The sequence below is a fragment of the Lolium rigidum genome, chromosome 2 (genome assembly GCF_022539505.1).
Source record: "Lolium rigidum isolate FL_2022 chromosome 2, APGP_CSIRO_Lrig_0.1, whole genome shotgun sequence".
Classification (NCBI taxonomy): domain Eukaryota; kingdom Viridiplantae; phylum Streptophyta; class Magnoliopsida; order Poales; family Poaceae; genus Lolium; species Lolium rigidum.
This window is the reverse complement of record NC_061509.1, coordinates 75,004,662-75,030,207: the sequence shown is the minus strand read 5'-3', so window position 1 is coordinate 75,030,207 and position 25,546 is coordinate 75,004,662. Positions and strand designations below refer to the sequence as shown.

At 44.8% G+C, this 25,546-nt stretch overlaps 2 protein-coding genes across 2 annotated transcripts; one reads left to right on the top strand and one right to left on the bottom strand.

Annotated features, from left to right (window-relative positions):
* Positions 1 to 883: 883 nt before the first annotated feature.
* On the bottom strand, positions 884 to 2,409 carry LOC124686731 (cyanidin 3-O-rutinoside 5-O-glucosyltransferase-like). Its single transcript, XM_047220631.1, has one exon. The coding sequence runs from the start codon at positions 2,407 to 2,409 to the stop codon at positions 976 to 978; it is 1,434 nt and encodes a 477-aa protein (XP_047076587.1). The 3' UTR covers positions 884 to 975.
* Positions 2,410 to 18,851: 16,442 nt separating this feature from the next.
* Positions 18,852 to 23,027, top strand: LOC124691964 (transcription factor HY5-like). Its single transcript, XM_047225261.1, has 4 exons — positions 18,852 to 19,267; positions 19,457 to 19,637; positions 22,065 to 22,221; positions 22,612 to 23,027. The coding sequence occupies exons 1-4, from the start codon at positions 19,186 to 19,188 to the stop codon at positions 22,660 to 22,662; spliced, it is 471 nt and encodes a 156-aa protein (XP_047081217.1). The 5' UTR covers positions 18,852 to 19,185; the 3' UTR covers positions 22,663 to 23,027.
* The last annotated feature ends 2,519 nt before the right edge of the window (positions 23,028 to 25,546 follow it).

Below are 25,546 nucleotides of genomic sequence, written 5' to 3'. Positions count from 1 at the left end.
CAGAGCATCAAGTGTTTCAAGCGCTTTGAAGTGGCGATAGTTGAGTTGTTCGGGAGAGCACCCAATGCTCAAGACACGACACATCTGTTGGAGGAGAGCATAACCTTTGGGTTACCAAGTATGCTAGGCTTCGTTGATTGTATGCATTGGAGGTTAAAGAATTGTCCAGAAGCGGGACATGGAAAGTTCAGAGGATACAAGAAGGATTCCACCTCATCTTTCAGGATGTGGCCGATAAAGAGACGTGGATATGGCATCTATGTTCTTCAACGGTCACCTCCTTTTGCAAAGCTTACCAATGACGAGTCCGCACTGGTGATGTTTCAAGCAAATGGCATACCTACAACATGTGCTAGTACCTTGCGGATGGCATCTATCCGAAACCAAGTTTTAAATAGCTTTTCGAGAGGCCTCCCGCTACGTTGTACGCCAAAACAAGAATAGCCTAAGGATGGAAATTTTGCACATGGGTTCCGTACCCGTATGGGCACACTTTTGTACCCATGGGTAGTACCCATTCCCTACCTGTTAAGTCACGTTCGGTTAGGGCGCCCGATATAGTGAAGATTTGATGGTTGGCGTCCGTGGTTTTGTTCATTCTGTGTTGGAGGGGTTTTCCACGTTAAATTTTTGTGTCTCCACTGCGCTCTTCGTTATTTGCTTATCGCGTTTATAACACTATTCCTGTGCTGCAGAAGGAAGATGGTGGAGACACAACAGAAATCAACAGAGTAGGCCCAAGATATTCCCTCCGATTCATATTAGTTGACTCTACTTTATCTTTATCTAGATATAGATTATGTAGATGTATCTAATCGATTAATGTGTCTAGATATATTCCTATGTGAATAAAGTTGAATTAATTAATTTGAATACCGCTAGTTATCCATCGATTGTATACGTTGCATGCATTGCTCCCAGGACACATGTAAGATGGAAACGTCGGTAATGCATTTTCCGACTATTGAGAGGCTTCTAAACATGATTTGCAAATTGCTCCTGAAAGGTCTTAAAATTATGCTCCGATGAGCCGCCGTCCGCGATAGCCACCTGCACCTTCGCCTTCCACGCCGTCGAGGTCCTCCGTATAGCAGCACCGTCCTTGGTGTCACCCATGACCAATTCCACGCACCTCGTGAGCTCCTCGGCGTCCAAAAACCTATCAGCATCGATTGTGGCGCGCACGCCGATGCCCCAGTGGACGACGAGGCGCGCGTTGGTGTCCTGATCGGACCACTGCGGCACTACCACCACCGGCGTGCCACACGCCACGGTCTCCAACGTCGAGTTCCACCCACAGTGGGTTACAAAGCACCCGATTGCCGGGTGGGATAGTACCCGCACCTGATCGCACCACTCCACCACCATGCCCCGTTCGTTGTCCCTGTCCTCATCATTGTCTCTGTTATCCTTGCGCACCACCCAGAGGTACGGCCGGCCGCTCGCTGTGAGGCCACGCTTCATCTCCTCCTTCTGCCGCTTGCTCGCCGACGACATGCTCCCAAACGACACATACACCACTGACCGAGCCGGCTTCGTGTCCAGCCACTCCATGTAGGCCTTTCCGTCGTGTACGAAGAGATCTCCTACGACGGCGTCTGGACTACTCCTAGTAGTGCCGTCGGCAAAGAGCGAGATGACGGCTGGTCCGATGGGGAACAAGTCCAGTTCAGGCACGGACACGAGTGCGCCAAGCTCCAGCTCCTCGATGGTGTTCACTAGCACCATAGGTTTCCTTCCTCCAGTGCTGTTGTTGACGTCCAGGTCCAGCTGCTCGAACGTCTTGCGGACGTCGCCGAACGCCGCGACCATCCTTTCGTCCGTGAAGTTTGTGAAGAAGCTCGGGAGGTCGCGTATAGCCATTGGCGGGAGGCCCGGCATGGCCACCGTGAACCCCGGCTCGGCGGCGTGCTCCGTGACGATCCTCTCGTACCCGTGGAAGTAGTGGTAGTACACGGCTAGCATGGTGGCGGGCTGGGTCCAGTAGAGCACGCGTGGCACGCCGCGGTCCCGAGCGACCTCGGCGGCCCACCACATGAGCATGGCGAACACGACACACGTCACGGGCCGGCCACGCGCCGCGAGACGGTCCATCACCGCCGACAGGGTCTCGCTTCCGACGCCGCTGAACGCCTCACAGTACCTCCTCGCGTCGTCCCCGTCGCCGGCGAAGAGGCGGAAGCCGCGGTCATATCCGTCGGAGTAGGGGACGTAGGAGACGGCACCGTCATGGACCTCCTGGTCCGGGGACGCGAGCGAGGGGAACATGAGCCTGTGTGCGGACACGGCCGCGGACAGCGTGACACGAGCCTCCGGCGTGGCACGCGCAAGGCGCTCCGCCAGGGCGCGCGCCGGGTTGATGTGGCCCTGGCCCGGGAACGCCACGACCAGGAAGTGCTGCGGCGCCATGGAAGGATGGCTGGAGTCTTTCTTGCCTTCAACCTTGCTGGTGGAAGCATATGCATCGTCACTGAAGTTCAAAATACATATAGTGAGGCCTGGTTTGGCTCTAGCGTTGTAGGATAAGTATATGGCGTAATGCTCAGTGTCGCATTGAGGTCATGGCTTGCGGTAGCAACGGTTTGACTGATTGTGCTTCACCTGCTCTGCTCCGGAGATGTTGTCCGCATCCGCAAGGCACGGCGTGCACGAGGAGCAGCGTAATTACTTGAGATTTTGATACGGAAAGTTTTGAGTAGGATTGTGCTTCTAAAACCTGCATTTCCTATCTTGCACGACCACGTACCCTCCTATTATTTCTCGTGACGAGAGAGCGTTAAAAGGTCCAGAAGATGACGAGTGACTGATGGATATGTATTTGTTTCATTTGATAACGTTTTCTCGGTCGTGTTCCAGTTCCTTACCTACCACCTTATTATATAAATAAAGAAGAATAAAAGATTTGAGTGTCGTGTTTGTGATTTTTTTTTGTCGGGTTGTTGCAGCATTTTTTTTACCTTTTCCCCCTTCCAGCAATTATCATTCTAGACTTCAAGCAACAGAATTATCCAGGCAAAAAAAAAGTGGTCCTAAAACAGTATCTTAGCTAACATACTCATAGATACAACCATACATTCTTTTGACAAGCTTAAGCTTCAGAAAGCATGAGAACAAAAAAAAACTCATCGATAATTTACACATTAAGGGTTGGAGTGTTAACATTAGCAGAGAAACAAGGTTGCACAAAAAAAGCCTTCTTGGTAAAATCCAAGAGCTGGACGGATCACATATACAGTTGTTATCGACTAAGATGGTATGGCTCTTAGCTACTCCCTAAAAGATCAACTTTATCACATCCATTCACAGGAAGAGAAGTAATGACACTATCATGGTCGCCTGATCTGAAACTTCAAAGAAGATGTGATGTGCGTACTTCCATGCCATAGCGAATGGGAAGCAAAAATTACTAAACTCAAGTATGAATCTGACACGTTGTTTGATAAAACTGAAATTTATGAACATAGACCTGATAGGATCTCTGCTCAGGCTCTCACCAACAATTTAGCCTACCTCCCATAAAGACCGGGAGGCAGAAAACCAAGCTCTCGTCCTATCCTTTACAATGGAGAAGTTCTTCAAGATACCAAAGTAGATATGGCACCACGAGCAGATAGGTTGTTGGGGGCCTTCTTCAACACTTTAAACCCATTCTCAAGCACTTCGTGTTGAATATTCTGAACGGTTTTGCAGAAATAATACGTTTCTCGACTCAACTTTGGAATCATTTCTCTCATTCATAAATCCCTCAGAGCTGACTATATTAAAAAATTACGTCCAATTGCACTAATGAATGTGATATTTGAGCTGATTTCCAAAGCCTTTGCCATTAGATTGACCCCGCTATCGCACCAGATCATTTTTTTCAGCACAAACAACTTTCATCAAGGGAAAGTACATCCACGTCAGAGCTTTAGCTCTCCATGAGATCAAAATCAAATAATCTATCCACAATTATTCTAAAGCTTGACTTCGAAAAGGCTTACAGTCGCGTCAATAGAGCCTTTCTTTGTGAAGTGGTCGGGAAGAAAGGTTTTGAATCTGGATTCATCCACCGTATCATGCTGTTGAATAATGGTGGCTAAAATGCAATAAGCATCGATGGCAAGATGGGGCCCTTTTTTCATAATAAGCATGGTGTGAGACAAGGAGACTCAATCCCATGCTGCTAGACTCATAATAAGCCCCTTTGTATTGCTGCTAGGGTGGGTCATGTTGAGGAATGGTCCCACATCTAATCCTTGGTGGTATAACAAACTTGTCGTACGTATGCAACCTTGCAGGTCTGGGAGTGTATGCAATTTCCCGAATTGGTATAGAGATCTCAATAAGACAACCATGTTGGTTGAACATGCCGAACCTATGAACTACAAGGAAGCAATGGAAAGCCCTGAATCCGAGAAATGGTTGGAAGCCATGAAATCCGAGATTGGATCCATGTGCAACAACAATGTATAGACTTTGGTGGATATTCCTGATGGCCACAAGATCGTTGAGAATAAATGGATTTTCAAGAAAAATATTAATGGTGACAGTAACATTATTGTCTACAAAGCTTGACTTGGTGGATATTCCTGATGGCCACAAGATCGTTGAGAATAAATGGATTTTCGAGAAAAAGATTAATGGTGACAGTAACATTATTGTCTACAAAGCTCGACTTGTCGCAGGTTTTCGATAAATTTAAGGAGTTGACTATGATGAGACTTTCTTTCCCGTAGCGCGATACTAAAATCTATAAGGACTATTCTAGCAGTTGCTGCATATTTTGATTACGAAATATGGCAGATGGATGTCAAAACGATGTTCCTTAACAGAAACATTGAGGAAGAGTTGTACATGGTACAACCTGAAGTTTTTGTCGATCCTAAGGATGCTAACAAAGTATGCAAGCTTCAACGTTCAATATATGTATTGAAGGAAGCATCTCGGAGTTATAGCATCTCCAGCCGTTGGGGCTCCCCGTGCCGAAATCCGGCGCTATTTAGCGCCGGATGGATGTAAAGTTTGGCCTGGAAGGCCCATTTTCCCAGCGGCGAGCCCACGATGGATGAAAATTTTGGACAAATGCCGGCGAATTCAAACAAAACAAAACGAAATTCGTTCAAGCATAGGCGAAATTTAAAGATATTTAACATATATAGGCGAGTTCGTACATATATATGCCGAATTCGTAATATATTTGAATTCGGCCACAGGGAAACATAAACTAAAATTTTAAAATGGCGTTCTACGTGCCAAAACGGCGGCGGCGCCAACGGCGGCATCCCCAGGACGGGGGAGTTGCCGCCCTCGATGTGCGTGAGCACACTGGCGAGGTGCGGCCCAGCGCGCCCCACTAACGGCGGCGGCCGGCGGCGTTGTTACGCGCTGGAGGAGGGGAAGGTCCGTCGTACGCTGCGAGTTCCCGTTCGCCCCGGAGACGGAAGAACTCGTTCCAGGTGTCGTAGTTGTCGGGGAGGTACCTCTCCTCCGCGTGCTGCTCCTCGCTCAGGGTGACCCGCACATCGTCGATAGCGGCGTCGAGCTCGTCGCTTCCCACCGGAAGCGGCGGGATCGGAACGCCCCCCGCACTCAGGCGCCATCCTCCGGGCACGCGGAAGTCCGACGGCGTCGGGTAGCCCGCCATGTGCAGAAGTCCCGCCTCCCACTGGTGTAGGGAACGCCGTCCGAAGCCGTTGTTCGCCGTTGCCCGCCATTGCTCGCTGGAGGAGGATTGGGGAGAGAAGACAGGGCTGAGGAGAGGAGGGAGACGACGGTGCTGAATGCGGCCAGACGCGGTAGGTTCCGCGATAGAGGGAGCCGCGCGTGAATCCGAGGCGACGATATTAACTCGTCGCGTGGAAGCTACGCATCCGGCGAAGACTGACCGGCGGAAGCCTTTTGCAGCGTGCGGAAGAGGATTGGCCTTTGTCGCGCGACAAGTCGGGGCCACCAGCTGCGCGGGAAGTTTTCTCGATGTTTTCCACGCTTTCGTTTCCTCCGGACTCTCCGAGCGCTCCCCGGGGGGCGGAGATGACCTGGGCTCGCCGGATGGATGAACGCTCAAATCCAAGCGAAAACGAGGATCCGGGGCCGCGACTGGGCCGTTTTCGTCCATCCGGATGAAAAAGGTGTCCTGTGGGCCTTCTCGGGGAGACGGCTGGAGATGCTCTTAGAATCTTCGCTTTGATGAGGTGATCAAAGAGTTTGGATTTCTCCAAAATTTAGAAGAATTATGTGTTTATAAGAAAATGAGTGGGAGCTCTGTCGCGTTCCTAATGCTATATATGGATGACATATTGCTGATTGGGAATGATGTGAATCTTCTGAATAGTGTGAAGTAATATTTGAATAGCAAGTTTTCCATGAAGGGCCTTGGTGAAGCTGCATATATACTAAGCATTGAGATCTATAGAGATAGATCTAAACGTCTATTAGCATTACGCACGTAGAATAGATTTAAAGAGGTTAAAAATGGATCAAGCCAAGAAGGGGTTCTGGCCTGTGATAATAGGTACAAAGCTGAGTGTGACTCGGGGCCAGCAACAGATGCAGATAGAGAGAAGATGTCAGAAGTCCCCTATGCTTCAGCCATAGGCTCTGCCATATATGCCATGCTATGTACTCGACCCGATCTAGCCCTTGTGGTTAGTTTGACTAATCATTTCCAGAGTAATCGTGGAATGGAGCACTGGAAAGTTTTCAAGCACATCCTGAAGTATCTCAAGAGAACTAAGGATATGTGTCGTGTCTACGAAGGATGTGAAGAAAGGCTTGATGTGAAGGGTTACAGTGATGCAAGCTTTGATAATGATCCAGATGACTTGAAGTCTCAATCAGGATATGTTTTATGGTAACCGGAGGCGCGGTGAGCTGGAAGAGCAAGAAACAAGTCACGACTTCTAAATCTACGATGGAATCGGAGTACATAGCTGCTTCGGATGCGGTAAATGAAGCTGCTTGGCTGAGGAAGTTCATCATTGAACTAGGAGTGTTCCCGAGTATGCATGGCCATGTGGTTCTCTTCTGTGATACATTGCGAATACAAAGGATCCAAGGTCTCACTCTGTGGCTAAACACATTCCCCGAAATGATCATGTGATAAGGCAGTATGTCCATGATAAGGAAGTAAACATTTGCAAGATACATATGAATCTCAATGTTGCAGACGAAGCCTCTTCTACAAGCCAAGCATGATCAACACCAAGAGTCAATGGGTGTTATATTTTTGCCAAATGTAAACTAGTTTATTTGTAATCTAGTGCAAGTGAGAGACTGTTGGATATGTGCCCTAGAGGCAAATAATTAGAGTTGTTTATCATATATTTAATGTTGATAACAATTTTATATCATGCTATAACCGTATTAAGCGGAAACATTAATACATATGTGGTATGTAAACAAAACATTATCCCTAGTAAAATAGTCCATTGATTAGATGATCAAGGTTTCATGATCATGGAAGTCATTAATAATGGAGTCATGTCATTGGATGAATGATGTGACGGACTCACACCCATAAATATGTACTGTAATGTGATCAAGCCATAAAGTTCAACATATGATACTACATGAAATGTTGTAACCTAATCCTTAAACCGTGAGACCATGTTTAATCACTATCACCGGAGGATGCTTTGTCGATATCAATTGCCACACCTTGATAGGGCGGTCATAAAGGTATTGTACATATATTTCCAATGGGATGGGTTGAGGCATATGTGTCAAGAGCGGGGTTTGTCCATCTGTGTGACAGATAGATACCAAAGGGCCCTGATACGTTGCAAACGTATATATAATTTTTTATGCTCCATGCTTGTTTTACACCAATTTCTATATGCTTTGTCTACACTTCGTGGCACTTTTATGCATTTTTCGGAACTAACCTATTGACAAGATGCCATAGTGCTAGTTCCTGTTTTTTGCTGTTTTTGTATTTCAGAAAAGTTGTACAGGAAATATTCTCGGAATTGGACGAAACAAAAGCCAAACCTACTATCTTTCCGACACAAAGACATAGTCCAGAGCAGAGATGGAGGAGGGCAACAGGGAAGTCTCACCTGCCCTTTGCGCGGGCACCCTGGCTGCGCCATGGGGTGGTGTGGGGCCTCCTGGTGCCCATCAGCCTTGCCCTTCCGCCTATATATTGCCTTCGACGCAAAAACCCTAAAGAATCGAGCCTCCGTCCACGAAAAGTTCCGTCGCCGCCGCCATCATCCAGACAAGTTTCAGGGGTCAGAAGTTCATGTTCCGGCACCCTACCAGAATGGGGATTGACCCCCGGAGCCATCTCCATTGACTCCACCACCTCCACTTCGACTCCATGATGGTTCGTGAGTAGTTCCCCCGTGGACTACGGGTTCTTGGATGTAGCTAGTTGGTACTCTCTCTCTCTCTCATGTACTTCAGTACAACGATCTCATGAGCTGCCTTACATGATTGAGATCCATATGATGTAATTGCTGTTGTGTTTGTTGGGATCCGATAAATTGTGGAATTGTGATCAGATTGTTCATCATATTATCATACTATTGTTATTTAAGATCTTGCATGCTCTCCGGTACTTGTAGTTACCCTGATCAAGTAGTTGCATGTATCTCCAAGAGGGAGTATTTATGCTCGACAATGGGTTCATGCCTCTAGTAATCTGAAAGAGTGACAATAACTTCTAAGATTGTAGATGTGATGTCGCTTCTAGGGAGAAAACAACAATGCTTTATCCAAGAATAATTCAATTGTTTACTTTACACACATTGCTTAATGCGATAATCTGTTGCTTGCAACTTAATACTGGAAGGGGTTCGGTTGATAACCGGAAGATGGATTATTAGTCATGGACGTAGTTGGATTACGGTCTATGTATTATGTTGTAATACCCAATTAAATACTACAGTAATCTTTATCTTATCATAGCATGCATTGTCATGCCCCCAAAATTATCAATTGCTCAACTGTAATTTGTTCACCCAACACATGTTATTTGGAGAGTTATCACTAGTATAGATAGCTGCGAACCCCGGTCCTTCTGTCATCATCATTGCTCTATAGTCAACTACATACTGGAATATTTTTTGGTGCCATCGCCTCTGTGTTACTGCTAGTGCTGTTGTGTTACTATTGCCATTGCTCTCATATTACTGCTTCTTTCACATCACCCCTATTAATAGTTCTTTTTCAGGTGCAGCTGAATTGACAACTCCATTGTTAAGACTTATAAGTATTCTTCATCCCCCCTTGTGTCGAATCAATAAATGGGTTTTACTTCCCTCGAAGACTGTTGCGATCCCCTATACTTGTTGGTCATTAGGCCCACTCGGTAATATTACATTAGCAAAGCTTGCAAGCATGTGACTAGGCCACGAGAATGTGATATTATGAGAACGAGTTAAATGTGTTTTTGTCAGCAATGAGATAGAACTAGGTATGGTAGATACCAAAGATCAAGTCTCGGAAAAATTAGGTATCGTGTGACAAAGGGAATAGGACTTGACATTGAGGTTCAAGCAACAAGTTAAATTTGTGGAAGGCAAAGGGGTCATCATAGTTTTCTAGAACCTGATATTGATCATTAATCGTAGAATTGTGTCTTCATCATGTTTTCGCAATCGCGAACCCATAGGGTGGCACGCTTAAGGGTACATGACGCTTAGGGATTATCAGGGATCATTGGAGCAACAAAGAGAGAGAACACCAGATTTGGTTTTGGAGAGGTGTCGGAGTAAGTTACGGAGTTCGAGAATTGTTCGGAAACTCAATACAAATGTTCTAGTATTTAACTAAATGAATTAAATATTAAAAATGAGAAAAAAAGGAATCCCCCTAATTGGGCCACCATAGGGCAGCCCAGGAAGGGGTCGGCCAAGCCCCCAAGGGAAGGGTGGGCCGGCGGCCCAATGATGGCTCCCAAGTGCAGGAGATCAATTGTATTACTTTTCAATAAGAAAGGTTGTCGAACCCACGTGGAGTTGAAGGTATTGTTTAGCGGATTTGACAAGTGAACAATAATAATAATGCATTAGTTTTGGTGTTTTGAGTGTATAGTTTGCAATAAAATAAAATACAAAAAAAAATAGCAATATGTAAATTCTCTCAAAGAGAGAAATCCCAATCCTCTATGCAGCAAGAGGACAATATCAAGTGTGTGTGTGCTTATATGAGACAAGTGTTTCCGAGGGCGGCATGGATTTACTAGCATTAGAGTTCTACACAACATGGTAAATATTTTGTTAAGTTTCATTCCCTTAGGGGCAGAGCCTAACTTAGGTGCAGCCATAGATATGAGCAAATACACCCCTTATGGTGGGTCCTAGAGCCATTTTCATCTCCAAGTATAGGAATCATTAAGACATAAATGTCCCCCCATAGCAATAAGATCATTGGTCCCTGACATAAACCACTCAAATGCAACTCAAAGTATTGGAAAACAGGTTTTTGTCATTTCGTCCCTTCCAACACTCATTAATTACATTAAAGTGTAGCCCTATGAGCCCAGATAGGTGAAGTAATATGCAGTCGACGTTCGCATAAAACCATCATAGAACAACATAAAAGATAAAAACTTGACCAAATACTCATTGCACATCATATAGAATCATAGCCAGATCATCCTATGCCCTCAGGAACATGGGGAACTACTCACAAGTGTCAAACATGATATGAACCAGAGGCATAATGATTACAACACAATCTGAATATAATATCTCCACCAAATAATGATAAAGTTCCAATCAAAAACATGCTACTAGCCCTTAAAACAATATTCGGGGTTCAATCAAACACAAACTATGAGGGGGATGAAGTCGATCTCGTAGATGGTGATGGTGGTGATGATGGTGCTGATGGAGATGTTGATGGAGATTCCTCCCCTACGTCAAGGAAGAGTGGTGATGATGATGACGTCGATTTCACCTTCACTGGAGGCATCGGTGCGGCAGGATCTTCCCTCTTCCGGAGTAGGAGAGCACTATAGCCTCTGCCGCCACCTCAATAAATCTTGGAAAAAATATGGCTTAGGTTTTTGGGTGAAACGGAGGCGTCTGTTAAAAGGAGGACCCGAGATGATGCCCGAGGGCCAAACGAGCCATGGTGGCGCTCCCTAGCAGGGCGGGTGCGCCACCTGTCTCTTTTGGACCTTGTGGCCCCCCTCGCGTGCTTCTTTGGCCCACGGTGCTTCTTCGGTGAAAAACTGATTAGGTATGTTTCCTTCGATGTTTAGGTGTCCAAAAGGTCACCAAAACAATAAAATATGTAAAAAGGAGGTTTTCTGCCTCCTAGAAATTAAATACCATTGAAGGGGACTTTGTAGGAAAGTTCTAGAAATTAACTAAAATGCATAAATAATGATGTATGATGACAAATATCAATGAAAACTAAACATATACGTAACAATATTGATGATGTAAAATGCACGTGTCAACTCCCCCAAGCTTAAACCTTTGTTCGTCCTCGAGCAAATAAACGAATAGATCATATCATGCATCAATGAGCTTATGGTTGATAAATAGAAATACGAGCATTGCATCATCAACTTATGCATATTCAATTATATTGTAAGATCTCTGAACTAATAACCATATAAACGTGGACTTCATATAAGAGAAACTCTATCAACTACCCCTTACCATTTTGAACAAGACTAACCATTGCATGTTGGACAATTGAACAATGTTTCAAATATATATCATCTTTATATGCTTGGCTTTTTACCAGCTTTCTTTTTCTTTTACCTCGCCTTTGTACTGAAGATAAACTCTCATAGAGCAACTTGTTACAAGAAGAGAATTTGCTAAACAACAAGATAAGCATGAAGTTTGACTTTGTCAAACACTTTGCCATATTTTCAATGGGATCAGTTTATAGTCTTGGCTCCTAGTAACCAGTATAAACCTTATTCATGGATCTTTTAATCATATCATATGATTTACATCCACCTTTGTCTTTCACTTTCCATGGCTAACCAAATCCTCGGGTGCCGACCTTTTCAGTCACAAACTTGTTTGAGCATATGTATTGAAATATCCATGGCATCAATTTACCCGTTAATTATCAAGTAGCACAAGAATATCTCATACTTCTTTGTCATCTCCTCTTCCTAACTATTTGTTCTGCAAGACCACATCTCCAACACAACTTCAAGGTATTTTTATTTTTCTTATAATTTTCAATATTGCTTGCATGGATCTTTCCTTTGTTTAAAGCCATACTTACAAAATTCAATGCTTGTCCAAGATGTTCAAGTTAATTATTTTGTCCGAGGGGATCCGAGACGATGTCCAAGGGCCAAACGAGCCATGGTGGCGCACCCTAGCAGGGTGGGCGCGCCACCTGGTCTCTTTTGGACCTCGTCGACCCCTCATGTGCTTCTTTGGCCCACGGTGCTTATTCGGGTGAAAAACTGATCAGGTATTTTTCCTTCGACTTTTAGGTGTCCAGAAGGTCCCTGAAACAATAAAATACAAAAAGGAGGTTTTTTGCCTCCCGAAATTAAATACAAATGAAGGGGACTTTGTAGGAAAGTCCCGGAAATCAACTAAAAATGCATATATAATGATGTATGAGGCAAATATCAATAAAAACTAAACATATATGTAACAATATTGATGATGTAAAATGCATGTATCACCCACCAGGGGCCGACCGCTCCAAACCCTAACCCTAGGGACGGTCCGACTGCGCATGGGGGGCGCGGCCAAGGTGGCCCCCACCCCTCCCTACCCCTATATAAGGAGCCCCCTTGGTTCCACTTCATTCATACCCTTGAGTTCTCTCTCTCCCTCTCCTCTCCCTCATGTGTGTGTTCCTAAAGTTTGGAACGTGCACGGGGTGAGTATTCTCCGTCATACGCACGCCGTCGTGCTGCTGAAATCGGTATGGATCTTCTTCTTCCGCTGCTTTGCTGGACCAGAGCCCAGGACACGTCATTACACCGTACGAGTGTAAAACTGCGGAGGCGTTCGAGATATATCGCTTTATCGGTTGTACTTCTACTCGACCTTGAGGTCGGCGTTCACGTACACCTTCGTCGACAAAGTTCATCGTGAATGTAACTATTTTAAGTCTTCAAAGGTATGAACACTCAATCCCTCCATTACCTTGCATATGCATATAATAGATCTTGGCTATGTTATTCTGTCGGTCGGAAAAAAAAAATGTGTTCCTACGGAACCCTACAGCGGTGGCCTCCTCCACTCTGAAGGCAATGGTGAGGAGGGAAGAGTTGGCGGAGGGACCTCGTGCGGCGGCGGCGCTTCTTCCGACATGGATGCGCGAGGGAGCTGCAGCGCGGGCCTATTGGTGCGGTGGTCATCTATGAGTGTGTGGTGGCGCGGCAAGGTCAGCGAGGCCACATTGGTGTGGTGCCTGTGTTGAGCTCGGATTTCGAGTCCTCCATGCCCACCTCCGAGCGTCTGCATCGCGGCCGGCTGGGGCAGCAGCTAGCGGCTGCTCGCCATGAAGGAACTATATGTGTTCCGGCTACTAGCAACAATATATCGAGACGGTGGCATCGGGCGGACCTGAGGTTGGTGGCGGGCGTCTTCGGGCACGAGGGTGGTGATGTAGCCGGCTTGGCCAATGGAGCCTCGTGCGCATTGGATCTGCTCGATCCTTGTGTTTGGCCGAGCTGGCTTTGCGGCGATGGACATCTATGGAAATATGTTAGAGTTACTCTTAAGGCGTGATTGGTTGCTACTAGGGTTTTCTCGCATCTGTGGAACATGGCCTGTGGATGATGTCTGAGGTAATGCAAGATCCTTGTTGTGCAACTTGTTTGGTTGTAACAATTCCTAGTCCCCGTCAGTTGTAAAGCAAAGTTCTCGTCATTTGTTTGCCAAGAAATTGGTTTTCAACAACTGCCACGGTTGTTTGGTTACATCTGTTTGCCGAATACGATCACCTCCACCCTTCTTGGGAGCTTACCCAATTCACCATATATGCTCGCAAGATGTTCGACGTAATAGAAAATGACACGACAACAACCATAGTTCAAATAATCAACAAGGCTAGCATACAAATAATAGTTCTAGCAAGTGGATCATAGTGTTGCTCCACGAGTTCATGAACAACAACTTGTGTTGCAACATAAGTTTTCATCAACCGAGGGGTTACATAAATACCGCCTCGTAAAATATAGATACTTGCCATCAGTTCAGATTAAACATAGCTACTTTCAAAATATACATCATCGATGCGATGTTCATCATCATCAGCAGAGCAAACACGGCAACAAGCATCCAATGCTCCGACTCTCCAGAGATAATACCCCGTTAGGAAAGCAGAGGGGTCATCGCAAGATAGGTGAAGTAATATGCAGTCGACGTTCGCATAAAACCATCATAGAACAACATAAAAGATAAAAACTTGACCAAATACTCATTGCACATCATATAGAATCATAGCCAGATCATCCTATGCCCTCAGGAACATGGGGAACTACTCACAAGTGTCAAACATGATATGAACCAGAGGCATAATGATTACAACACAATCCGAATATAATATCTCCACCAAATAATGATAAAGTTCCAATCAAAAACATGCTACTAGCCCTTAAAACAATATTCGGGGTTCAATCAAACACAAACTATGAGGGGGATGAAGTCGATCTCGTAGATGGTGATGGTGGTGATGATGGTGCTGATGGATATGTTGATGAAGATGCCTCCCCCTACATCAAGGAAGAGTGGTGATGATGATGACGTCGATTTCACCTTCACTGGAGGCATCGGTGCGGCAGGATCTTCCCTCTTCCGGAGTAGGAGAGCACTATAGCCTCTGCCGCCACCTCAATAAATCTTGGAAAAAATATGGCTTAGGTTTTTGGGTGAAACGGAGGCGTCTGTTAAAAGGAGGACCCGAGATGATGCCCGAGGGCCAAACGAGCCATGGTGGCGCTCCCTAGCGGGCGGGTGCGCCACTGTCTCTTTGGACCTTGTGGCCCCCTCGCGTGCTTCTTTGGCCCACGGTGCTTCTTCGGTGAAAAACCGATTAGGTATGTTTCCTTCGATGTTTAGGTGTCCAAAAGGTCACCAAAACAATAAAATATGTAAAAAGGAGGTTTTCACGCCTCCTAGAAATTAAATACCATTGAAGGGGACTTTGTAGGAAAGTTCTAGAAATTAACTAAAATGCATAAATAATGATGTATGATGACAAATATCAATGAAAACTAAACATATACGTAACAATATTGATGATGTAAAATGCACGTGTCAACTCCCCCAAGCTTAAACCTTTGTTCGTCCTCGAGCAAATAAACGAATAGATCATATCATGCATCAATGAGCTTATGGTTGATAAATAGAAATACGAGCATTGCATCATCAACTTATGCATATTCAATTATATTGTAAGATCTCTGAACTAATAACCATATAAACGTGGACTTCATATAAGAGAAACTCTATCAACTACCCCTTACCATTTTGAACAAGACTAACCATTGCATGTTGGACAATTGAACAATGTTTCAAATATATATCATCTTTATATGCTTGGCTTTTTACCAGCTTTCTTTTTCTTTTACCTCGCCTTTGTACTGAAGATAAACTCTCATAGAGCAACTTGTTACAAGAAGAGAATTTGCTAAACAACAAGATAAGCATGAAGTTTGACTTTGTCAAACACTTTGCCATATTTTCAATGGGATCAGTTTATAGTCTTGGCTCCTAGTAACCAGTATAAACCTTATTCATGGATCTTTTAATCATATCATATGATTTACATCCACCTTTGTCTTTCACTTTCCATGGCTAACCAAATCCTCGAGTGCCGACCTTTTCGATCACAAACTTGTTTGAGCATATGTATTGAAATATCCATGGCATCAATTTACCCGTTAATTATCAAGTAGCACAAGAATATCTCATACTTCTTTGTCATCTCCTCTTCCTAACTATTTGTTCTGCAAGACCACATCTCCAACACAACTTCAAGGTATTTTTATTTTTCTTATAATTTTCAATATTGCTTGCATGGATCTTTCCTTTGTTTAAAGCCATACTTACAAAATTCAATGCTTGTCCAAGATGTTCAAGTTAATTATTTTGTCCGAGGGGATCCGAGACGATGTCCAAGGGCCAAACGAGCCATGGTGGCGCACCCTAGCAGGGTGGGCGCGCCACCTGGTCTCTTTTGGACCTCGTCGACCCCTCATGTGCTTCTTTGGCCCACGGTGCTTCTTCGGGTGAAAAACTGATCAAGTATTTTTTCCTTCAATTTTTAGGTGTCCAGAAGGTACCTGAAACAATAAAATACAAAAAGGAGGTTTTTTTCCTCCCGAAATTAAATACAATGAAGGGGACTTTGTAGGAAAGTCCCGGAAATCAACTAAAAATGCATATATAATGATGTATGAGGCAAATATCAATAAAAACTAAACATATATGTAACAATATTGATGATGTAAAATGCATGTATCACCCACCAGGGGCCGACCGCTCCAAACCCTAACCCTAGGGACGGTCCGACTGCGCATGGGGGGCGCGGCCAAGGTGGCCCCCACCCCTCCCTACCCCTATATAAGGAGCCCCCTTGGTTCCACTTCATTCATACCCTTGAGTTATCTCTCCCTCTCCTCTCCCTCATGTGTGTGTTCCCAAAGTTTGGAACGTGCACGGGGTGAGTATTCTCCACCATACGCACGCCATCGTGCTGCTGGAATCGGTCTGGATCTTCTTCTCTCGCTGCTTTGCTGGACTGGAGCCCGGGACACGTCATTACACCGTACGAGTGTAAAACTACGGAGGCGTTCGAGATATATCGCTTTATCGGTTGTACTTCTACTCGACCTTGAGGTCGGCGTTGATGTACACCTTCATCGACAAAGTTCATCATGAACGTAACTATTTTAATTCTTCAAAGGTATGAACACCCAATCCCTCCATTACCTTGCATATGCATATAATAGATCTTGGCTATGTTATTCTGTCGGTAGGAAAAAATTATTTGTTCCTACGGAACCCTACATCGGTGGCCTCCTCCACTCTGAAGGCAATGGTAAGGAGGGAAGAGTTGGCGGAGGGACCTCGTGCGGCGGCGGCGCTTCTTCCGACATGGATGCGCGAGGGAGCTGCAGCGCGGGCCTATTGGTGCGGTGGTCATCTATGAGTGTGTGGTGGCGCGGCAAGGTCAGCGAGGCCACATTGGTGTGGTGCCTGTGTTGAGCTCGGATTTCGAGTCCTCCATGCCCACCTCCGAGCGTCTGCATCGCGGCCGGGCTGGGGCAGCGGCCTAGCGGCTGCTCGCCATGAAGGAACTATATGTGTTCCGGCTACTAGCAACAATATATCGAGACGGTGGCATCGGGCGGACCTGAGGTTGGTGGCGGGCGTCTTCGGGCACGAGGGTGGTGATGTAGCCGGCTTGGCCAATGGAGCCTCGTGCGCATTGGATCTGCTCGATCCTTGTGTTTGGCCGAGCCGGCTTTGCGGCGATGGACATCTATGGAAATATGTTAGAGTTACTCTTAAGGCGTGATTGGTTGTTAGTAGGGTTTTCTCGCATACGTGGAACATGGCATGTGGATGATGTCTGAGGTAATGCAAGCTCTAATCCTTGTTGTGCAACTTGTTTGGTTGCAGTAATTCCTAGTTCGCATCAGTTGTAAAGTGAAGTTCTCGTCATTTGTTTGCCAAGAAATCGGTTTTCAACAACTGCCACGGTTGTTTGGTTACATCTGTTTGCCGAATACGATCACCTCCACCCTTCTTGGGAGCTTACCCAATTCACCATATATGCTCGCAAGATGTTCGACGTAATAGAAAATGACACGACAACAACCATAGTTCAAATAATCAACAAGGCTAGCATACAAATAATAGTTCTAGCAGTGGATCATAGTGTTGCTCCACGAGTTCATGAACAACAACTTGTGTTGCAACATAAGTTTTCATCAACCGAGGGGTTACATAAATACCGCCTCGTAAAATATAGATACTTGCCATCAGTTCAGATTAAACATAGCTACTTTCAAAATATACATCATCGATGCGATGTTCATCATCATCAGCAGAGCAAACACGGCAACAAGCATCCAATGCTCCGACTCTCCAGAGATAATACCCCGTTAGGAAAGCAGAGGGGTCATCGCAAGATACACGTTCGCTTGTGTCTTGTGATCTATGAGTTGGCTCAGAGCACGATAAACAACAACGAAAATGAACGGATCAGCTGAAACACACCCGGGTTCTTCATGGGATCTCATCAACGACTCCCGTTCATGCGCGGTATCGAAGCTTCCGAGCTAGACAGAGCGCAACGATCTGCATACCCTGTACAGACTCGATGGATGAACACGGCATGTTCTTTTGCCGTTAATATCTCACCTGCTAGCCGACAAACCATTCCTCGATCAGTTGCTAGATGCGCTGCGCACCAAATGCTAGCTAGGAGATACTCCGTATCTGGTTGCACGATCTTGCTGCCGTGCCGTCGTTCGTTGCCCGATCGGCTTCCAGGACGGCGATATTGATCAAAAGGGGGCAGCGCAACGTGCGTACGATAGAGATATTCCGCCCCCAATCTCTCCCCGTGGCCGACGACGCGCCACCGAGCCGTTGAGCCGACGCGCACGCGCGCGGCGGCGTCAGGCGAAAGCGCTGGCCCCGACGCTATCCTGAGATCTCACTGACTGGTGGGGCAGCGAGTGGGACGGCCCGCGCGTCAGCGTAACCAGGGCGGAGCGGAAGGGCCTGGGCGTCTCCACGTAGCGGGGCTCCGCGCCTTTGGATGGCGCCTCCGGGCGCGTGGTCTCCGCGGCGGCCACGACGTCGGGCTGCCGGCCGTGCGATCTCCAGGGGGCTGGTGGCTGGGATCGCTCCGCTAAAACCCCAGCCCCATGGAACTTTCGGGACAATCAATGCCATAGCTGGAAACCGCGCCTTGCAGAAACCCCCATCCTTCGATCCTGAATTGCTTTTCACCTCCTTTCTCCTCTGCGAGTACACCGTCCAGGGACTGGAACATGATATAGTGAGGATCTGTATGAAACGATTGTGGCCTCTCAGGGGCTGATCCGTAAGGTACCTTGTGCTTTGTGCCGTCTTAAGAGAGAAAAGTTCCCATGGTCCATACTACAAGCAAGTAGCTGGTTAGGAGGAGGAACCGAGGAAGAGATTGAAGCAAGTAGCTAGATAGGGAGGGAAGAGCAGGTACTAGGTAGATATCTGAACGAGCGACCTGTCTCGTCTTCCTTGCGAGCGAGCGAGAATGCAGGAGCAGGGGGAGAGCTCGCGGCCTTCCAGCAGCGACAGGTCCTCAAGCTCCGGCCACCACATGGACGCCAAAGAAGGTAAGCAAAGCAAAGCTCCACACTCTCCTTCGATTCTCTTTCCGTCACGGCATTTCTTTCCAACGGTGCCTGATCGAGTTTCGTTTTGAGGAAAGATCGAGCGTATGTTTTTGTGCTGGATAACTGTTTTTCATCTTCACGGGAGCTTGATTAGCGAGCTGAGCTGATATGATCTTTGGTGAACCGCAGGGATGGAGAGCGACGACGAGATAGGCACGGTGCCGGAGCTGGGCCTGGGGCCAGGCGGCCCTTCCACGTCCGGCAGAAGGGACCCCGGCGGCTCCGAGCGCGCGCAGTCCTCCACGGCGCAAGGCAGCGCGCGCCGCCGGGGCCGCACCCCGGCCGACAAGGAGCACAAGCGACTCAAAAGGTACTACTCGCACTTAACACCGTCATAGTTAGTACTATAATGAAATGGTTTCAGATCGAGTTCCAATAGCTGGCTAAAAGTAAAAGAGTAGACGTGAGATATTTCAATCAGCACAATCTTGGACAAATACCACATCTGTGATATGTTTGGATGATAGATAGCTGCGTGCCCATGCTGCGTGTTTTGGCAGTGCACGCTGGTCCTCACTACCGAATTCATCATGGTCCATATTGTCATGCCACCATGGATAGGTCCCCTTTGTTCAGTTTGGATAAGACAAGATTTGCTTGTGGATCTAAGTTAGAGAGAGACAAAATAAAATCTCAGACTCAAATATTTTTACGATTTTGCTAGTTCACGGTCGGCCGAGAATTAAGCTAGAGCCTCGGTCAGCTCTAGAACCGTTGTATTTACATCGTGATCGTGCACCTAATAATTGCACATGCGGTTGCAATCGTAGCAAAAAAGAATCTATTTATACCTGAATTGCATATGAAATTAAATGATGTGTGTGGCCAAGAATTAACTTAATTCTACGCGTCCTTACTTTTTAAGTACATGCTTATTATTATTTAATATATATATGTGTGTAAATTATAAGATATGTGAAGCTTCATTTAAACACATTAGTCCCCAACACAAGCGCGCACGCACACACATATCAGTTTAGGGCAATAGATAGATAAACGATTGAGTGCCTACAAAACTCAAAGAAAATGGAAATTTTCCTCTTACCATCTTATTCTATTACCATCATATTGCAATGTAGACAATTAGTCTATCGGATCATACAAAAAGACCGAGGAGTGGTACGCCAAAAAATGTCCATTTTAAATTATTGTATTTGTCCATGTGGACGTCATAGTTAGAAGAAAGATTGGATATTTACATGGCATGTCAACCAAAATCCACGATTCTGGTATCACGAGATAAAGTGGACGGGTTTGAGAGCTAAGGGGGAACATTTAACTGGTTTTGAATTTGGGGCTTCAAACTTAAGGCAAAGTTATAGTTTAGAGTGCAAAGTGCGCATATTTTGAAAATAGTTCACTGGCATGAGTAACAACTGTAACATTAGGGACTTCGGTAAACAAATGATACTAATTTGTTTTTGAATGTAAATTCAATGTGTACGAAAGTAACTGTATGTAATATCTCGGCTAAGAATTATGTGTGATATATCTTTATTTAGAAATACCGTGTATAACATAGACGTATGCTTTTAAACATACGGCTTAACTCAGCTTCAAATTAATAAAGCCACGAATGACAGATAGTATAAGGTTGTTGAGAACAACTTACAACACAACGAAATTACAAGCTGACAACATAAAAACATTGAAGAACAACTTGACACATCATGGCCCTCTTCTGCAATCAGCAAACCGTCTCCACAGGAACTCGAGAGGGAGCCAGCAGGAGTGACTTGACATAGAAAGCACCTCGGAACCGAGCACTAACCTCACCCTGTCCATCGACGAAGAAGGCACCCTGCCTCCTCACGCTGGCTCGAAGGACACCATACTGTCGGCCGATGGAGGCGCTCCCTTCAACTTGGATGAACATTGACGTAGAGAACCGAGGAAGACGGTTCCAAGCAAGCTCGTTGTCCTGCCCAAAAGCTGTCTCAAGTGGCGGCGAAGTGGAGCAGGTAGGGGTTAAGTCGCCTCCCGTGTCGCCCCTCGAGCGGAGCGATGCAGGGGCCAAGCGATTTTCACATAGATGTACACTCACGATGTCATTCAAATGATTTATAAAATTAGCGTGATTAACAAGCTTGTTTTGTAGCTTCTCTGCTATATATATAAAGCAGCTTTATTCCAGGAAAATATATTCATGCTATGGGTGCCAAGCATCCCATACATCCAAAATAAAAAAGAGTAATTCAAAACAAGACTAAAAAATCATAATCCTTTTCGGAACCAAAGATGATTAAGTATTGTACTTGTATGAAAAAATTGTGAGGGGATTACTATTATTGTATGCTAGGTAAAAAAAAAATTGAAAATCCTAATGTCCACGTAGTCATAAATTACTCTTTTTTGCCGAGGATACCATGGCAATCATTTCGAGCCTAGACAATTTTATACGAGTACATACTAGATCATCTTTTGTTTTCAGGAGGATTCGTTTTTATTAATATTAGATATTTACTACGAATTTTGGGGGTTTATGAGATGCATAGCACCCATGTGCCAAAAATTCACGTCCCTTTATGTCAACCCTAATTTAGTTTTTTCTTTGTTATATAACATAACTTGTAAAAGAACAGTTCCTATGTATCTACTTGTTTCTTCCTTGGGCTTCGTTTGGGTGAATGTTGGTATAAATTTGGGTTTCACGTCTCTGAAGCCAGGAGAGCGTTCTCTTCTGTCATCTAAAATACATAAATATTTTCCCACTTATGTGTGTATGTGACTTATGAAGGTTGCTGAGGAACCGGGTATCAGCACAGCAGGCAAGGGAGAGGAAGAAAGCTTATTTGGGTGATCTAGAAGTGAAGGTGAAAGACCTAGAGAAGAAGAACTCGGAGCTGGAAGAGAGACACTCCACTCTTCAGAATGAGAACCAGATGCTCCGTCAGGTACAACTTTTCCCTCCTTATTGTTCCAAAATTCTTCAATTGGGCGGCTCAATATAATATACACTGAATACGCAGATAATTCGAAGCCGTCTGTTTAGGTTGACCATGATCACAATTCACAATGTTTCATAATTTTGTTATGCATGTAATTCACTGCTATATGAATGTCAAAACCGCTGTTATATATTTCGCAAAAAAAAAACCCCGCTGTTATATGTGCGGTTCGGATTCTGTAGCTCCAGTATTGGATTGTATAGGCCATAGAAAGCTCGAACCATACCATCTAAGGGAAACTCAAAACCTCCATCTGCAACATACTGATGGCCACTAGTTAACTCTGAAGATGAACAAAGAGAACATGTCCTGAGTTAGTTATTCTTTGTTGTGCAGATCCTGAAGAATACCACTGTGAGCAGAAGAGGGCCGAGTGAGGGTCAATAGCATACAAGTGCCAGGGTTGATTCGCGGAATTTCACAGCAAACAATTCAATTCCCACAGGAGACAGGATAAATACCCGGAATACACCAGGTCCCCAAAAGTTTATTCAGGTTGAAACATTTCTGGCCAAAGGATAACCCAAAAAAGTGGGTCAAAAGCCTGTGTAGATCTTCACAGATATCCCACCGTACTCTATGAATTTAGCACTAGTTGTGCATTAATAATAGTTTCAGAAAATAGTTGTGGGGTGATTTAACATATGGTTTATATCAATTTTATGTATGTACAAGTACAATTCAAACATTTTATAGTTGGTCAATGAACTCCCTAGTGGAAATGAGCACATCTGGTGCTGGCGTTGCAGCCCTGTCGTGTGATGTATCTTGCAGATAAGCAGATTGATGACTTGTGAACAGTGGCATATGGTGATATGTGTAAACAACTTGCCCCCTTCCATTAGCATCTTCCCTCTTGTTCTGATTCCAAGGCACTCCAAAATGATGGCGTGCTGTGCATTCGTTTTATATTAGTGTGATCTTGACATGGACCGTTGCCTTTTCTCTTTGTCTATTATTGCTGCTTTTGGAGATCCCGTTATCATGATCTTTGCATGATTGTCTTTGTAGTTAGATAATTGGGTAAAAAGGTGAGTATATTACTACATATGTCCATAAATAGGCATCTAGGATTTATTTAAATCTAGATGTATTTATACACTATTTAGTGTCTAGATACATCCAAGTTTAGGCAAACCTCAGACATCTATTAATAAACGATGAGAGTATTAAAGGCTTACTAATTTGTCCTCTTGAAAATACAAAAGGAGGGAAGAGGTGGAGAATAGTGGCCTCAGAAAAAGAGAGGAGAACAGAACAGTGTACTCCTACATGATACGTATTAGATTTCATGCTACCAATAATCAAGTTATCTTCAGACTAATTTTTCTGCAAAAAAAATCTTTAGACTAGTCAACCAGGCAAACAAACAAACAAACAATGAGATAAAGGTGGTTGACTCAATCAGCATAGAAAAGAGATCTTAAGAGAAAACAGGCTCAAGTTTGCCTTGGTCATTGGGTGAGGGTGACCTGTGGCTGCGGACAGGTCCCACAACCACACACACCTGCCTTAAATCCAAGAGGTGGTCTCCATTTACTAGTATCACCACCTTCGTCTCCTCACCATCATCCTCCTCTCCTCCTCCCCTCTCCCCTCCCCTGGAAACCAAGCTTGGGGTGCTACCACAAGCAAGCTTCTGGTTAGGTGGGTCTAGTTGCATCACTCATGTCCAAAGGGCTGGTAGAACTGAACAGGTGCATAGCAACTATGTGATGTCTGTTTGGTGAGTGTGTACTTGTGGTTTCTCGATTCTTTGCTTCAGGAACCGTCAGCCAGACATGGATAGACGGATCCAAGCTCCTTTGGTGAGTCTTCATTCACATATATGTCTCCTCTTCTTTTTCTGCATGCACACCATGCTTAGATCGATGAAATTCTGCGTAGTGATGCTTTTAGATAAATCAACCATCCATTTCCCCTTGCTCTTCCATCAGCATGATTGCGTAGCATTTCAGAATTGTAGATCAGAAAATAACCAAACAACTGATTTTTTTCAAATGAAGTTCTCTATTCAGAATCAGTTGTGCTTCTTTGGTGCTCAAGCGTTGCATTTGAACAGGATCTTGTTTTCCTTATCTTTTGTTGATACTGTATTATCGTACAAAAAAATAGAGTTCGACCTGTGATTTATGTCTACAGATCAGTGATCAAAATTTTAGAAAAGCTGTAGTGAAAAGGGTGCTTCATTAAGCTCAACTTCAACCAAGTAGACGAGTAGTAGAGGTTTCTTTCAAGCGAAAATTTCTTCAAGATAGAATTTTTCAGTTCCTGAATTGAACAGTTCTTCGACTAAATAACTGTAGGCCTACCATGTTGCTGCTAATTCCCTTCGTGCTGAAGCTTGTGTGGCCATTACCAGAAATCTGGTCCCCACATAGTAGGTAAACAACTTTCGTAGGTATCAGTTGTTTCCTGACACAATTGATTGTTCTATGTTCTTGTCTCATCACTTTGGGCATCATCCACCAAATCAACCACTTTTAGGATGTGCAGTCAAATTTTAGTCTTGAACCACACCGTCTTGTTTCCATTTTTCGTTTTTTTGCCTTTGTTGAGGTTAGTGGGCAAAGACTTAATCCACCCCAATTTAAAAATCACCTCAGAAAAGAGACTTCCACCTCCACCTGCCTCCCTGGGTGGGTTAGGTTCCCAACGGCAGATTCCCACCATTGCATGTACTCCCTCCGTCCAAAAATAAGTGTCTCAAAATTTTCTAATTATAGATGTATCTACAACTAAAGTGTGTCGTATGTAGACAAAACTAAACACTTATTTTTGAATGGATGTAGTAGAAGATTTCTGACATGCCAACGAACTAAGATGCATCTATCAAGATAAAGTCTTACATACAGAGCTGATGTAACATAAGGTTACACATTTCAAAAGGGGCAGGGCCAGGGTGAGCACGCCCTCCATTGAGCGACGGCGCCTAGAGGAGGACAGTCCCCCTGCCACCTTCGGCTATTTTGGGTTCCTTTAATTACAATTTTTTGGGGTTTCCTTCTTTTTATACTTTCCTTGATTTTCCTAGGTTTTACAATTTGTGAATGGTCTATTTATTTACTCTTTGTGCTTATTTTTGAGAAACATGTGAGATCTCTGAAATAAGAGTATGGTTCAATTAGCATTGATAAGATGCAAAACAAACTATGTTTGTGGCCCTACCACGACAATACCACTATGTGTATGAGATACAAAACAAAATACCGCCACATGTAAGCCATGCTAGGAAACTTCATGTGCTAGACAATTTTGGCCAAGTTTGGAA